The sequence below is a fragment of the Mustelus asterias genome, chromosome 22 (genome assembly GCF_964213995.1).
Source record: "Mustelus asterias chromosome 22, sMusAst1.hap1.1, whole genome shotgun sequence".
NCBI lineage: Eukaryota > Metazoa > Chordata > Chondrichthyes > Carcharhiniformes > Triakidae > Mustelus > Mustelus asterias.
The window spans coordinates 9,225,342-9,242,596 of record NC_135822.1 but is presented as its reverse complement, the minus strand read 5'-3'; the positions used below and the strand labels follow the sequence as shown (position 1 = coordinate 9,242,596).

At 47.1% G+C, this 17,255-nt stretch overlaps 1 protein-coding gene across 1 annotated transcript in view; it reads right to left on the bottom strand.

The window, feature by feature from the left end:
* Positions 1-9,247: 9,247 nt before the first annotated feature.
* Positions 9,248-17,255, bottom strand: part of klhl17 (kelch-like family member 17) — a 101,685-nt gene continuing 93,677 nt past the window's right edge. The window contains exon 15 of the mRNA XM_078238737.1: positions 9,248-9,668. Within this exon, the coding sequence (XP_078094863.1) occupies positions 9,440-9,668 (229 nt within the window). The 3' untranslated portion in view covers positions 9,248-9,439. The remainder of the gene's footprint in view (positions 9,669-17,255) is intronic.

Genomic DNA, 17,255 nt, shown 5'->3' with positions numbered 1-17,255 from the left:
ACAAGAATCAACTCTTATCCAATTAATCTTGCCTGCCTATCAACCAGTCTGTTGCCCCCCCCCATTGACAATATTGTGTTCAACTAAAAGAACGTAAGTGTTCAAAGAAAATTTAAAACAAAAGTAAGCACAGTTTGTTTTAATATCGCTATAATGTTTCTCCTGGGTTGCTTGCAAAAACGTGAACTTGGTTGTTCTTGTTTGCTGATGTCCTGGTTCTCCAAGAAGCCAATGGACAATGAAGCATTGTCCAAGCATCACCTGTTTGTCCTCCAAAGGCATCAGTTGTATTATCTTCTCATGACATGCAAGCTGCGAAGGTTGGAGATCAGAAGTTGTGGAAGATTCATGACGGGAGGTTATGTGCCTTCTGTGACTCAATGTTTTGGACCCAAGGATAGTTGAACCAATTTTGGAACTGCACCAATAGTGAGTGTCCACCAGCACCCCTAGTGGCCTATTGTTGCAGTGAAACTATTTGCCTGTCAAAGTGCAGCTTATATCTCCCCACTTTGCACCTAATCCCTCTGTAGGGAAATTTACCGCTTTCCACCCGCTCCTTCTGCCTTAAATGAGGTGATATATCGGATGGCACATGTAATGATTTCAATCAGGCAATTGAGGTGGGCCTGTTAGAATATGAACTCTCTGATTAAGGGCCAAATTGATGGTCCAGTCAGGGAGCCCCATGCTTTGTACTTAAAGGAGTGTCAGTTCCTCTGGCACTCCGGATGTAGACTGCACACTGAGAGCGCACTGTACAGTGTTGTTGGATCTTGTAAAAAAGGAATTTTGTTGAAGGGACTTCTGCCTCCGAGGACTTATTACAGTACATCCAATGGAATGAGGTCCTCGGGCAGTCCTCGGGGGAATGTCCTCAACCCAACCATCTTCAGCTGCTTCATCAATGAACTTCCTTCCATTGTGATGGTAGTTTGATATAAATATGTTTTTTTAATGTTTAAAAATTCAGCTTTATGCTACAGGCAGTCGGTATGTTTGGAAGGAATGCACTTCAGATTTTGGAAGAATAATTATTTATTTCAGCCTTGCAAGTATTTATTTTAAGTAGAGCTAACGGATTTTGGTTTACTTAAGTTCCCTAGAGATTTCTGATTTGAGTGATTGACAAGGTCATGTGATGATGTGGTTAATGTGCAGAACTGGGTTGGTAGCAGGGAGAAAAAGCTTTTTGCAGAAAGCAGTCAGTTGCAACTGAAGCCTGGTTAAAGTTAGAAGGATTTTGCAGGCTTCTGGAACTCTCTCCCTGAAAGTTACAAGATTGTTAACAAACGTTAAAGCAAGTATGCCTGTGTTTGCTAACTATTTATTTAACAGTGGTTTGATCTATGTATGAATGTGGCTTATTGGGAACTCGAACAGTCAAACTAGAAAGTAGCATTTCCTTCCTTTTTTATATTGTTCAACTGTTAATGGTTAAGCTTTTGTTAGAGTTATATTTAAATTGTGTTAGTAAATAAAAACTTTATTTACTGTATTACTGTGAAAGATCCCTACTTGATCAGTGGAATTGTTCCTGGAAAGAAATATCCTATCCGCACATTTATACCAAAATGGAAAAGTTGTTGGGGTCCAGTCTGGCTTCCTAGTGTAACTTGCGGTTCTGGTCTAGCACCCTAACATCAAAAGATAAGAGATGAGGGATGTTCACTGATGATTGCACAATTCGCCTCTTCTCAGATACTGAAGCAGTCCCTGTCGAAATGCAGCAAAACCTGGACAACATCCAGGCTTGAGCTAACAAGCGGCAATTAACATTCATGCCATCCAAGTGCCAGGCAATGACCATCTCCAAAAAGAGAGAATCTAACCATGGCCCTTAATGTTCAATGGCATGACCATTGCTGAATCTCCCACTGTCAACATCCTGAGCATTACCATTGACCAGACACTGAACTGGACCAGCCATATAAATACTGCAGCTACAAGAGAAGGTCAGAGGCTAGGAATCCAGTGATGAGTAACTCACCCTCGACTCCCCAAAGCCTGCCCACCATCAGCAAGGCCAAAGTCAGGAGTGTGATGGAGTACTTTCCACGTGCCTGGATGAGTACAGCTCCAACAATACTCAAGAAGCTCAACACCATCCAGGACAAAGCAATGGTCTTGATTGGTGTCCCTTCCACAAACATTCACTCCCTCCACCGCTGACGCACAGTAGCAGCTGTGTGTACCATCTACAAGATGCACTACAGAAGCTCACCAAGGCTTCTTAAGCAACACCTTCTAAACCCACGACTGCTACCATCTAGGAGGACAAGGGCCACAGATACATGGGAACACCACCACCTGCAAGTTCCCTTCCCAGTCACTCACCATCTTGACTTGGAGATATATCGGCCGTTCCTTCACTGTGGCTGGGTCAAAATCCTGGAACTTCCTCCAGCACTGTGGCTGTACCTAGGCCACATGGACTGCCACGGTTCAAGAACAGTAAGAGTTTTAACAACACCAGGTTAAAGTCCAACAGGTTTATTTGGTAGCAAATGCCATTAGCTTTCGGAGCGCTGCTCCTTCGTAAATAAATAAATAAATTTAACCTGGTGTTGTTAAAACTCTTACTGTGTTTACCCCAGTCCAACGCCGGCATCTCCACATCATGACGGTTCAAGAAGGCAGCTCACCACCACCTTCCCAAAGGACAATTAGGGATGGAAAACAAATGCTGACTTGGCCCTTCCTTCTATGAAAAAAAAAGTCCAGTCCAGGAACCAGTGGCGAGGAGATATTTCATCAGAGGAGCTATATTCAAACCCAAATCCCAGAGATGGAAGAGGTGCTGATCTGATTTCACTGTTAGATTCACAGTGAAGTATCTGGAAAACTTGACGTGAAAGCTCTCTCGACATTATTTCCTCGGGTGGATGGAGCTATTACAAGGGGGCATAACTATAACTATAGGGTTCGTGGTGGGAGATACAGGACGGATATCAGAGGTAGGTTCTTTACGCAGAGAGTGGTTGGGGTGTGGAATGGACTGCCTGCAGTGATAGTGGAGTCAGACACTTTAGAAACATTTAAGCGGTTATTGGACAGGCACATGGAGCACACCAGGATGATAGGGAGTGGGATAGCTTGATCTTGGTTTCAGATAAAGCTCGGCACAACATCGTGGGCCGAAGGGCCTGTTCTGTGCTGTACTGTTCTATGTTCTATGTTCTATGTTCTATTAAAAAAAAAGGAATTAACTTTGCCAGCTAATTGAAAAAAAAACATTTATTTCACACGTCATCTGATATTGCTGTTTTGTTTTAAAAGTGTAGTGCAAAGATGATGAAAACATTTCACTTGAGTATGCCAACATAAATTACATATAAATAAGCAACAAGTTTCACATATATTAACTGTAAATTAGAATAAACTCATGATGCTTCACCCACTCTGTTCAAGCATGTCATTTGTCTTCATACCAGCTACATGTAAAGACAAAGTCACTTCACTAGGTTCTGCTCAAGTGCAATCATCTAATTGATGGAAGGAAAAAAATACATACGTACAGTACGCGAATTGTATTCTCAAAAAATAAATCAGGATCAACCCTTTTGACAAGTTTGTGCATTTATATCTGCAGCGTGCCCCCCACCGCCCCCCCCTGTCTTAAGCAAAACAAGCTCAAACCCTTCTCCCTCCCTCCCTGAGCCAGCGAGGGATTGCTTTGCTCCTTGAAGCAAATAATTGTTCTTGGATTTCCAGCAGGGGAAACCACGTCAGTAGAAACGCTACATTGAGGCTGGCTCTAAAGGTACGAGGTAAAGGTTCCAAACCAACTGACCGGTTAATTGTACGGCCAGGTATCAGTCCTGGAATAGGCAACAAACTCAGATTCTTTTTGCCCGACACATTCACTCAGGCCAACCCTAAATGACTTCTCAGTGCACTTTTGAGATTCCCAGATGCATAACTGAAAAACAGGGACAATAAGCATTGCTTTTTTAACTTAATAATCGCTTTGCTAAGAGCTCGGGAGATGCCATACACATTTTCCATTCCTTATGGTGAAGTCTCTTATCAAATTATAGATAAATATATTGATTTATTTAAGAGTTACATTGTCATTTGTGAAGGAATTTAAAGGGTTAATTAGCGTTAACCAATTTGGCACAACTTGCTCCAGAATAAACATCACAACAGCCTCTCAAGCCCTCTGTAATCAATGTTTAGTCAGGCTGAATAATCGCACAGGTAGTTGGTGCTTAAAGGACCTTCTAGGTCCGGCCAAGGTGACAGATATAATTTATCAGAGGATAAACAGAGGATGTGGTTTCTGACTCAATGCCTAATCAAGGTCTTTAAAATGATGAAAGGTTTTGAGAGAGTGGATACAGAGAGCGGGCGGAATTTAACTGCCGCTCCCATGGTGAGTTTGGTGGTGCTGGGGGGGGGGGGGGGGGGAGGGGGCACTTAATTGGGCAGGAGGGTGATGGGTGACGGGTGCGCTGCCTGCATACCTCCATCCCAACTAAGTCTGTAGTGGGAAGGATTAAAGATGGTCTCCCCACCACTTGAGGGTCTAACGTGGGAAATTAGGCATTTCATCCGGCCCCTGCTGGTTTTAACCCAACAGAAGGCAGGGGCCTTCTGTGCAGGGAGCCTGACAAGCAAAGCCTATCCATAGAAGAGACATACAATCCCTACAGTGCGGAAGGAGGCCAATTGGCCCATCGAGTCTGCGCTGCCACACGGAAGGAACATCTTACCCAGGACAACTCTCCCACCCCATCCCTGTAACCCCACACATTTACCGTGGCTACTCCACCTAACCTAGACATCTTTTGACACTAAGGGGCAATTTAGCATGGCCAATCCCCCTAACCTACACATCTTTGGACACTTAGGGCGGCACGCTGGCACAGTGGTTAGCACTGCTGCCTCACAGAGCCAGGGACCTGGGTTCGATTCCCGGCTTGGGCGAGTGTCTGTGTGGAGTTTGTACGTTCTCCCCATGTCTGCGTGGGTTTCCTCCGGGTGATCCGGTTTCCTCCCAGAGTCCAAAGATGTGGTGTTTGCAGATTGACCTGAATAGGCCCCAGAAGTGTGGCGACGAGGGGAATTTCACAGTAACTTCATTGCAGTGTTAATCTAAGTCTACTTGTGACTAATAAATAAACTTTACTTTTACTTTACTAAGGGGCAGTTTAGCTTGGCCAATCCCCCTAACCTACATGTCTTTGGACACTAAGGGGCAATTTAGCATGGCCAATCCCTCTAACCTACATATCTTTGGACACTAAGGGGCAATTTAGCATGGCCAATCTACCCAACCTACACATCATTGGGTACTAAGGGGCAATTTAGCATGGCCAATCCACCTAACCTACACATATTTGGGTACTATGGGGCAATTTAGCATGGCCAATCCCCTTAACCTACATATCTTTGGACACTAAGGGGCAATTTAGCATGGCCAATCTACCCAACCTACACATCTTTGGACACTAAGGGGCAATTTAGCATGGCCAATCCACCTAACCTGCACATCTTTGGAGTGTGGGAGGAAGCCGGGACACCCGGGGGAAACCCAGGTAGACACGGGGAGAACATGCAAACTCCACATTGACCAGTAACCCCGAGGCCAGAATCGAACCCAGGTCGCTGCTCTGAGGCAGCGGTGCTAACCACTGTGCCACACCTGTCAGTGCAGATTGAGTGGGCTGAATGACCTCTTCTGCACTGTGGGGCTTCTAAGATTCGACATGGAGCCTTGTCACATTGTCAAAAAAATCTCAAAGTGCTTCCCACAAGGAACATTTCTTTCTGGAGGTCAATGACGGGAACGCAGACAAACAGGGACAAGGCTCAGGTTACCAGGCTAGGTAAAGAGTAGAGATGCTGGAGAAACCTTTGCATGTATACCTGGCTGGTTAGCATGTAGGATTTGATTTAGTACATCCTTTGACGCCCAGTGTTAAACAAAACATACAAACACGAAAGATTAAGAATTTTAAACGGGCAAGATATCCCGATGGCTTCAAAACAACATGAACGGCATTGTTTGATGGTCTGCTAAAAAATATCCGGTTTTGAAACTGAAAATAATTTCTTTGGAAACTCTTGTGGAAATTGTGTAAAATCCCAAGTCACATCCCTTTACAACTGCATTTTATATATCAAGACACACAATTTTGTTTAAGACATACATATCCTAGATTTACTTTTGCAATTATTTACATGCTAGCTGCATCATTTATTAACATTGTGTAACCCAGTACAGAGGTTTATCTTCCACTTGTATTTCCGACCGTACACGCGTATCACTGGCGACTGGAAGAATCTAGGTGAATGTTGGTGGAATTATCTGTTGTTCATGATTGGGATGGATGGGGTAAACAGAGAGTCAGTTCAGCAATTGCACACTCTTAGTTCTGTTCGAGAGTGGCTGCTCACGGGGGAGGTGGGAGGGTGGGGGGGGGGGGGGGGGTGCGGGGGTGGTGTGATTATTGAATTTACCCTAGAAATTGTCTACCTTCTCGCTTATAGGTCAATGACTTGCTTTCTGCTGCCGTAAGAACAAAGAAAATTACAGCACAGGAACAGGCCCTTCGGCCCTCCAAGCCTGCGCCGACCATGCTGCCCGACTGAACTAAAACCCCCTACCCTTCCGGGGACTAAACCCCCCCTACCCTTCCGGGGACCATATCCCTCTATTCCCATCCTATTCATGTATTTGTCCAGACGCCCCTTAAAACTCACTATCGTATCTGCTTCCATTACTTCCCCAGCAGCGAGTTCCAGGCACCCACCACCCTCTGTGTAAAAAAACTTTCCTCGTACATCACCTTTAAACCATGCCCCTTAAACCTATGTCCCCTAGTAATTGACTCTTCCACCCTGGGGAAACAGCTTCTGACTATCCACTCTGTCCATGCCCCTCATAATCTTGTAGACTTCTATCAGGTAACTATCAAGGCTGGCTTCAATCCAAAAGGTGAGGACCTTTGGAGGGACAAAGTTCCTCAGTGATATTAGTTGTCCCCACATAATCTTTCCCCCCCCTCCCGCCCCCCACTCAAATCTGCACCCATAACATCCCCAGAAGACTAACGGAAATTCCAGATAAATTGATGCAGAGGGAAGGCTTCCTCCAAGGCTACCACTCCCCTGCCCGTTGCTGGTCAACAGGTGACTCAAACCGCAGTCAGTCACAGGCAAAGCCGGCTGTCCACAACCTCCTGCCGCATCTATTTTTAACAAGAGTCGACAGCAAGACCACCGACGTTCCTCTGCCCGAGTCTCGGGGTGTACGGAGAACAACAATAGCTGACCCAGATGTGATTAGCCTCAGTATTACACCGAGAGATGCATTGGTTTCCTCCATTTATCCATCATCAGAACTGGGAGAAACCTTTTGTGGATCAGAATAATAAGCAAGGAGATAAAATAACAATATTGCTTACTTACATGGTGAGAATATTAGGCGTACAGGTGCGCATGTAATTATTCACACACGCACCCACACGCGTGCACACACATGTGCATGCACACACGTACACACACGTGCATGCACGCACGCATACACACAAGCACATGTGCATGCACACATGCATGCACATGTGCTCACGCGCACACATGCATGCACACACTTGTGCACACATGCAGGCACACACACTTGTACATGTGCGTGCACACACGTGCACAGAGACGTGCACACACACATATAGGTTCATGCACACACACTTGCAGGCACATGTGCATGCACACACACGTGCACACACATGCATGCACAGACACACACACAGGCACACACACAGGCATACACACACACACGCACAGACACACACAGGCACACACACACACACACACAGGCACACACACAGGCATACACACACACACACACGCACAGACACACACAGGCATACACACACACATGCACAGACACACACACAGGCATACACACACACACGCACAGACACACACAGGCACACACGCACGCACAGACACACACAGGCACACACAGGCACACACACAGGTATATGGGCTACAAAGTTTGATAATGCCCCAACCGTAAGTTTTCTGGAGAAACACATTCGAACACATTACGCAAAGGACACGATCACCATGAATAAATCAAAGTTGATGCACTGTAGCCAAAAATGTAAACTGCATAATATTGTTCACTATTCCACAACTTCCATGTATCTCCTCAGAAATAAAAAATGAATGAAGACACCCTTACCCACAATGTTTACCGGCTTAAACCCCCCCAGCCCGTACTTTCCCAAAAAGACCTACAACCAAAATTTGCTTCCCTCCCTCTATCTAGTAACAACTTCCTGACCAGACGTAGTCAATAACTTAAATAAAATACATCGATAAACTTGAATTTTTTTAAAAAAAAGTCAAAGACATAACAAGTCACATTTAAAAAGATAAAAGTTAAATTAAACGCAATTTCATTACCTCTGGTCAGTGCGAACCTATTGACGAAATGAGTGGAACAAGGATACAGTATGAATGCTACGGTAGAATCTCTCGGAGATTATATCAGATACCAAAAATACGAGGTATGTCATCGATTTCTGAATCACCTTACGTTGATCAGTACAAAAAGATGTGGAATAATTAGGTCCGTTCACCTGTCATACCCCCTTTCTCACATTTTCTGCGTGCACTGCTTTGCTCTACCGTGCTGTATCACGGTGACCAGGAAGGAGTTGATATGTTGTATAATTGGTGATGCTACATAGCAATAAATCAGCAAGGTAAGAAAGTGAGCTTAAAGGGGTGGGAAGGGGGGTGGGGAGGGGTGGGGGGGTTGGGGGTGAGGGGAGCAGAGAAAAGTTGTCCACCTCTGGGCTCAGTAACCGTTACGGCGATCGCCGTGGGGGGTGGGCTGTCATTCATTTTTAACTGGAATTAAATAATCGTGCATCATGCTGTGAAAATGTTGGGTGCAAAACGCGGAATATGATTCCATGGAGAACGCAGGCCTGTGTTTACACGAGGGCCGCGTGTCTCCTTACCCCGACCTCCGCCGGATTTCCCGTTTGACACCGGGCAGTGTCGCCATCCGTCTCAGCTCCCGACCTCGACTTCGAAGAAATACAAATCCCGCCGGAACGCGGAGGTTCCAGAACTAATTCCTTGGCCTTAAATGACACCCTTAACGTCGTGTGACCAGATCATTAGGGTGGGGTGGGGGGGTGGAGGGAGTGGGGTGAGGGGAAGGGGAGCAAACTGTATCGCTCGATCTTACACTGCTGCTGTTGGCAAATTGTGGACTGGCTCTTGAGACCCTCGCGATGGGGGGTGCAATTTAGCCACCGTTCACAGTTGTTGTTGTTGTTGCGGAGCAGGACACCCGAAACAAAATGGCACCAGAGTTGCCGCCCTCGTCACGAGTCCCGCGGCGGCGACGACCGCCTGCTCCGAAAAGGACTGCGTTCATCATGAGGTAAAACCGAGGCTGTGTTCAAACGTTTCAGAGGCTGGTCGAGGAGACTGAGAGAGTGGGCGAGGACGGAGGGGGGAAGTTGAGCAGTTCGAGTACGGCCACCCCCACGCTGCTGCGTCGTGTGAACATGCACGAGGCCGCCACCCACTTGTTGGTGCGGGGGTTGTACTTTTCAATGGAGTTGAGGCTCGAGCTCCCGTCGTTGCCGCCGACCGCATAAAGCCATCCATCCATCGCGACCAGGTCGTGTGTGCTCCTGGGGAGGAAGCAGTCAAGGTGAAAACAGCAAAGGGAGGGCTACTTTCCTCCTCAAAGGTCATCGCTCACCCGCATTTTCCGAAGAGGAACCTCATACTGAAAGGACATTGTTCACCAGCACAGTTATAGCGCAAGCATTTTTACAGATGCACCACAGAGAGCATCCTTTCTGGATGTATCTCAGCTTGGTGTGGCTCCTGCTCTGACCAAGAAAGTACAAAGGGTCGTGAATGTCGCCCAATCCATCACGCAAACCCAGCCTTCCATTCATTGACTCCGTCTACACTTCCCGCTGCCTCGGGAAAAGCAGCCGGCATAACCAAGGACCCCGGACGTTCTCTCTTCCGCCTTCTTCCGTTGGGAAAAAGATGCAAAAGTCTGAGGTCACGCACCAACCGACTCAAGAACAGCTTCTTCCCTGCTGCCGTCAGACTTTTGAATGGGCCGACCTTGCGTTAAGTTGATCTTTCTCTACACCCTAGCTATAACTGTAATACTACAGGGGGACGCACGGTGGCACAGTGGTTAGCACTGCTGCCTCACAGTGCCAGGGACCCGGGTTCGATTCCCGCCTTGGGTCACTGTCTGTGCGGAGTTTGCACATTCACCCCGTGTCTGCGTGGGTTTCCTCCGGGTGCTCCGGTTTCCTCCCACAGTTCGAAAGATGTGCAGGTTAGGGTGCATTGACCTGAACAGGCACCGGAGTGTGGCGACTAGGGGAATTTCACAGTAACTTCATTGCAGTGTTAATGTAAGCCTTACTTGTGACTAATAAATAAACTTTACATTCTGCACTCTCTCCTTTCCTTCTCTATGAACGGAATACTTTGTCTGTGTAGTGCACAAGAAACAATACATTTCACTGTATCCCAATACATGTGACAATAATAAATCAAATCAGCTGATCTTGTTAATGTTTGAAAAGACCAATGGCAAGGAGATCAAATTTTACTCCCAATATTGATTCTCTTGAGACAGGAACCCTCAATCTCTAAGTTGTCCCTCAGGTGCTGTGTCCCTTTCTCGGAGCCTCAACCACACTGGGAACATCATCTAAATAACATCACCCCTGACAGTGCAGCACTCCCACCGTTAGCCACTGCAGCGTTGGCCAGGATTACGTGCTCATTGTTCCAACGCAGGGATTGAACCAGTGACCTTCTGACCTCGTGACAAGAATGGTACCACTGAGCTAAGGGTGAGGAGTATGTAATACAGCAGAAAAAAACCCAGCAATTCAGTGAAACCTCAGTTTCTCGGGGGCATAGGTTTAAGGTGCGAGGGGCAAGGTTTAAAGGAGATGTACAGGGCAAGTTTTTTTACACAGAGGGTGATGGGTGTCTGGAACTCGCTGCCGGCGGGGCGGGGGTTGTGGAAGCAGATACGATAGTGAGTTTTAAGGGGTGTCTGGACAAATACATGAATAGGATGGGAATAGAGGGATATGGTCCCTGGAAGGGTAGGGGGTTTTAGTTCAGTCAGGCAGCATGGTGGGTGCAGGCTTGGAGGGCCGAAGGGCCTGTTCCTGTGCTGTAATTTTCTTTGTTCTTTGTGGGCCAGAGAGAGTCAGAAACCTGGGCTCGCCTTGATTTAATTAGATTTATTATTGTCACCTGTGTCAGTATACAGTGAAAAGTATTGTTTCTTGCGCGCTAGACAGACAAAGCATACTGTACATAGAGAAGGAAATGAGAGAGTGCAGAATGTAGTGTTACAGTCATAGCTAGGGTGTAGAGAAAGATCAACTTAATGCAAGGTAGGTCCATTCAAAAGTCTGATGGCAGCAGGGAAGAAGCTGTTCTTGAGTTGGTTGGTACGTGACCTTAGACTTTTGTATCTTTTTCCGGACAGAAGAAGTGGAAGAGAGAATGTCCGGGGTGCATGGGGTCCTTAATTATGCTGGCTGCTTTCCCGAGGCAGCAGGAAGTGTAGACAGAATCAATGGATGGGAGGCTGGTTTGCGTGATGGATTGGGCTACATTCACGACCTTTTGTAGTTTCTTGCAGTCTTGGGCAGAGCAGGAGCCATACCAAGCTGTGGTACAACCAGAAAGAAACCTCCTCCACTGGCTAGCTGACAGCCCTCCCACACGAGCAGTTACGATCCACCTCAGCACAGTTGTGATGCTACGGCTGGGACTTGCTGGTGTACAGTATCGCAGGTACAAACAGCACAGGCAGGCAGAGAGAGAGATAGCACATTGAGTACAGAAGGAGCAAACACAGCAATTCCTAACCATAGGAGTGTAAGCAGCAAATCAGTCAAGTGTGGTCCAATGTAAGAATTCTGAGCAGGGTATTAGATCTTCCCTCATGATCTAAGTATGCAAGGCGCCAAGTACTTATCTGCCATCTCTCAAATAGCTTCTTGTTCCAGGTTCTTTACGCTTTATTTGGTCTCCAAAGGCAAACGATGCAGAGGAAGAATAAACTTTATATTCTGGAGATTGGAACTTTGACTCTGTTAACTGAACAAGTCTCAACAGAAACATTAATAGTTTTATTTATAATTGCTGAATGTGGTTTGTCCCACTTTGAAATACTTTTCCCTGACATGTTTCAGATCTTTTCTGTATCTAATGTTGTGGTATTGTCACTGGACTAGAAACCCACAGACAAGGGGTATCTGGGGGTCCAGTTCAAAGCCAATAAAATCTGGAATTAGAAGTCTAATGGAGACCATGAAACCATTATTGATGGTCGTAAAAAACCATCTGGTTCACGAATGACTTTTAGGGAAGGAAATAAACAGGTTTATTTGGAATCACGAGCTCTCTGAGCACTGCCCCTTCATCAGGTGAGTCACCCGAGGAAGGAGCAGCACCCCGAAAGCTCGTGATTCCAAATAAACCTGTTGGACTTTAACCCTGGTGTTGTGAGACTTCTTAAAGTGTCCACGCCAGGACAGACCAGCTTGTCACAGATACAAGCAATTACTGCGGATGTTGGAATCTGGAACCAAAAGAGAAAATGCTGGAAAATCCCAGCAGGTCTGGCAGCATCTGTAAGGAGAGAAAAGAGCTGAGGTTTCGAGTCCAGGCGACCCTTTGTCAAAGCTAAAAGGCATAGAAAGTGGGAGATATTTATACTGCAGGGGGAGGGAATGAAAGATGGGTCATAGCCACAGAAACCAGGGGAAAAGGCTGCTAATGGCTGTCCACAGAGAGAATAAAGGGTGTGAATGGCCAAACGGCAGAGAAGCTAAAATGAAGGGGGTGGAAAGCTGGGACAGAGGTAAAATTTAGAAAAGGAGAAGCAAACGGGGGGAACAGGTAAGGGAAGGGGGATAAAGTAGGGGGAAAGAATGGGGAGGGGAAGAAAAGTGAAGAAAGATAATAAAGAAATAAAGGGTAGAGAACAGTAAAAAATAAAATAAAATGAAAACAAAGGGGTCCGGGGGGTGGGTGGAGCAAATCATCTGAAGTTGTTGAATTCGATGTTGAGACCGGAAGGTTGTAAAGTGCCTAGCCATTCCCTCCCCCTGCAGTATAAATATCTCTTACTTATAACTCTTACTGTGTTCATCCCAGTCCAACGCCGGCAACTCCACATCATGTATAAATATCTCCCATTTTCTGTGCCTTTTAGCTTTGGCAAAGGGTCATCTGGACTTGAAACGTCAGCTCTTTTCTCGCCTTACAGAGGCTGCCCGACCTGCTGAGATTTTCCAGCATTTTCTCTTTTGCTTGCCACAGATACATTCAGTTGCCTGCCAAAGGCTTTAAGGGCACAGATTAGAGGAGTCACTGGCGCAGTTCTCCTCGGAGCAGAGAAGATGATGAGAAGATGTTTTGAGAGACAGGATTTTGAAGGTATTTTGAGAGACACGATCTACAGGCATTTAGAGACGCAAGGACTGATTAGGGACAGTCAGCATGGCTTTGTGAGTGGAAAATCATGTCTCACAAATTTGATTGAGTTTTTTGAAGGGGTAACCAAGGACATAGATGAGGGCAGTGCAGTTGATGTTGTCTGCATGGACTTTAGCAAGGCCTATGACAAGGTACCACATGGTAGGTTGTTGCATAAGTTAAATCTCACGGGATCCAGGGTGAGGTGTCTAAATGGATACAAAATTGGCTTCTTGACAGAAGCCAGAGGGTGGTTGTAGAGGATTGTTTTTCAAACTGGAGGCCTGTGACCAGTGGTGTGCCTCAGGAATCAGTGCTGGGTCCACTGTTATTTGTCATTTATATTAACGATTTGGATGAGAATATAGGGGGCATGGCTGGCAAGTTTGCAGATGACGCTAAGATTGGTGGCATAGTGGACAGTGAAGAAAGTTGTCTCAGATTGCAATGGGATCTCGGTAGCACAGTGGTTAGCACTGCTGCTTCACAGCTCCAGGGACCTGGGTTCGATTCCCGGCTTGGGTCACCATCTGTGTGGAGTTTGCACATTCTCCTCGTGTCTGCGTGGGTTTCCTCCGGGTGCTCCGGTTTCCTCCCACAGTCCAAAGATGTGCGGGTTAGGTTGATTGGCCATTTTAAAATTGCCCCTTAGTGTCCTGGGGTGCGTAGATTAGCGGGTAGAATATGTAGGGATATGGGGGTAGGGCCTGGGTGGGATTGTGGTCGGTGCAGACTCGATGGGCCGAATGGCCTCTTTCTGTACTGTAGGGTTTCTATGATTTCTATGATTTCTATGATTTCTGGGCTGAAAAATGGCAAATGGAGTTTAACCCTGATAAATGTGAGGTGATTAATTTTGGTAGGACTAATTTAAATGTGGATTACAGGGTCAAAGGTAGGGTTCTGAAGACTGTGGAGGAACAGAGAGATCTTGGGGTCCATATCCACAGATCTCTAAAGGTTGCCACTCAAGTGGATAGAGCTGTGAAGAAGGCCTATAGTGTGTTAGCTTTTATTAACAGGGGGTTGGAGTTTAAGAGCCGTGGGGTTATGCTGCAACTGTACAGGACGTTGTTGAGACCACATTTGGAATATTGTGTGCAGTTCTGGTCACCTCACTATAAGAAGGATGTGGAAGCGCTGGAAAGAGTGCAGAGGAGATTTACCAGGATGCTGCCTGGTTTGGAGGGTAGGTCTTATGAGGAAAGGTTGAGGGAGCTAGGGCTGTTCTCTCTGGAGCGGAGGAGGCTGAGGGGAGACTTAATAGAGGTTTATAAAATGATGAAGGGGATAGATAGAGTGAACGTTCAAAGACTATTTCCTCGGGTGGATGGAGCTATTACGAGGGGGCATAACTATAGGGTTCGTGGTGGGAGCGTTTATTGCCCATTCCTAGTTGCCCTTGGAGGGCAGTTGAGAGTCAACCACATTGCTGTGGCTCTGGAGTCACATGTAGGCCAGACCGGATAAGGATGGCAGATTTCCTTCCCTAAAAAAAGTGAACCAGATGAGTTTTTCCAACAATCGACAATGGTTTCATGGTCATCAGTGGATTCTTAATTCCAGATATTTTTTATTGAATTCAAATTCCACCATCTGCTGTGGTGGGATTCGAACCCGGGTCCCGAGAACATTAGCTGAGTTTCTGGATTAATGATGTACCAATAATATCACTAGGTCATTGCCTCCCCCAAACTGATTGGGTGGGGTGATGGCCTCATGGTATTATTTGATTGCCAAGAGAATCAGAGGCAACTTAAACAAAAAAAGAAATCATCATCAGTTCCCACCACAACCCACCCACCTTCGCACTTGATCCCTATCCCAGCAGCTGAACCACACTGTTTCGTGACCTTGGGGTCCAATCTGACCTTGTTTCTAACAACTATCCTCTACATCGCCATCTCCTGCCCCCTTCCATCTCTGGGACATCGTGGGAGGTGGGATTAGATTGGGTAACTTATGGGCAGCGCGGTGGCACAGTGGTTAGCACTGCTGCTTCACAGCTCCAGGGTCCCGGGTTCGATTCCCGGCTCGGGTCACTGTCTGTGTGGAGTTTGCACATTCTCCTCGTGTCTGCGTGGGTTTCCTCCGGGTGCTCCGGTTTCCTCCCACAGTCCAAAGATGTGCGGGTTAGGTTGATTGGCCAGGTTAAAAATTGTCCCTTAGAGTCCTGGGATGCGTAGGTTAGAGGGATTAGCGGGTAAAATATGTGGGGGTAGGGCCTGGGTGGGATTGTGGTCGGTGCAGACTCGATGGGCCGAATGGCCTCCTTCTGCACTGTAGGGTTTCTATGTTTCTATGTCCCGGGGACCAGGGTTCAATACCGGCCTCGGGTGAACGTGTGTGTGGAGTTTGTATATTCTCCCCGTGTCTGCGTGGGTTTCCTCCGGGTGCTCCGGTTTCCTCCCACAGTCCAAAGATGTGCGGGTTAGGTGGATTGGCTGTGCTAAATTGTCCCGTAATGTCAGCGGGATGAGCAGGGCAAATACATGGGATTACGGGGATAGGGCCTGGGTGGGATTGTGGACGGTGCAGGCTCGATGGGCCGAATGGCCTCCTTCTGCACTGTAGGGATTCTATGATTCTATGAACTCTTTTTCGGCCACTACAGAATAGCCTCACCCTGTGCTGTAAATCCCTGATCCAACTCATCTGCTGCTGGATCCCTCACACAGGCCTTTGTAACCTCGAGACCCGACTATCCCAAGGCCCTCCTGGCCAGCCTCCCACCCTCTGTAACTTTCAACTCATCCACAACTCAACTGCCCGTACCCAACCTGGCACCAAGTCCTGTTTTACCACCATTCCTGTGCTCTCTGACAGAATTCAGGTCAACCATTCGATTTGCCTTGTTATCCTCGACTGCCTGAACCACATGTGGTGCCTCCCTCATATACAGTCAGAGCAGGAACTCTCTGTGGGTGCTAATCCACCTTCCCACCGTTCTCACTCCTCCGCTTACTGTTTAATTAGTTCTTCCCCTGTGTCAGCAATTTGGTTTTCCCCTTCTTCTCTGAACCACACACACACACACATTCTTCAGACACGCAGTATGGGCTGGAAACATTTGGCAGTTTTCCACCGAAAAGCAGGAGAGCATGTCGGAGCGACGGCCCTGCTCTCACTCGGTGAGTGTGTCTGTGTTGGGACAGACCAGAATTCATCCAGGGTGTTTCCCTACCGTGTCAAAGTTCGGAAGGAAAAGGTATGTTGCGGAATCTCAGTTGTAAAGTCCCTCCCCCCCCCCGCCATTCACCCACGTAAGTAGGCAGCACGGGGTAGCACAGTGGTTAGCACTGCTGCCTCACAGCTCCAGGGATCCAGGTTCGATTCCCGGCTTGGGTGATTGTCTGTATGGAGTTTGCACATTCCCCCCGTGTCTGGGTGGGTTTCCTCTCACGCTCCAAAGATGTGCGGGTTAGGTGCATTGGCCATGCAAAATTGCCCCTTAGTGTCTCAGGATGTGTAGGTTAGAGGGATTAGCGGGGTAAATATGTGGGGTTACGGGGATAGGGCCTGGGTGGGATTGTTGTTGGTGCAGACTCGATGGGCCGAATGGCCTCCTTCTGCACTGTAGGGATTCGGTGATAAAGCTTTTAGAGTGGTGTTGGGCTGTGTAGTTGGGAGAAACTGTGACACAGGAACATAGGAATTAGGAGCGGGAGTGGGCAATCCAACCCTTCGAGCTCACTCTGCAATTTAACATGATCATGGCTAACATGATCTTCTCC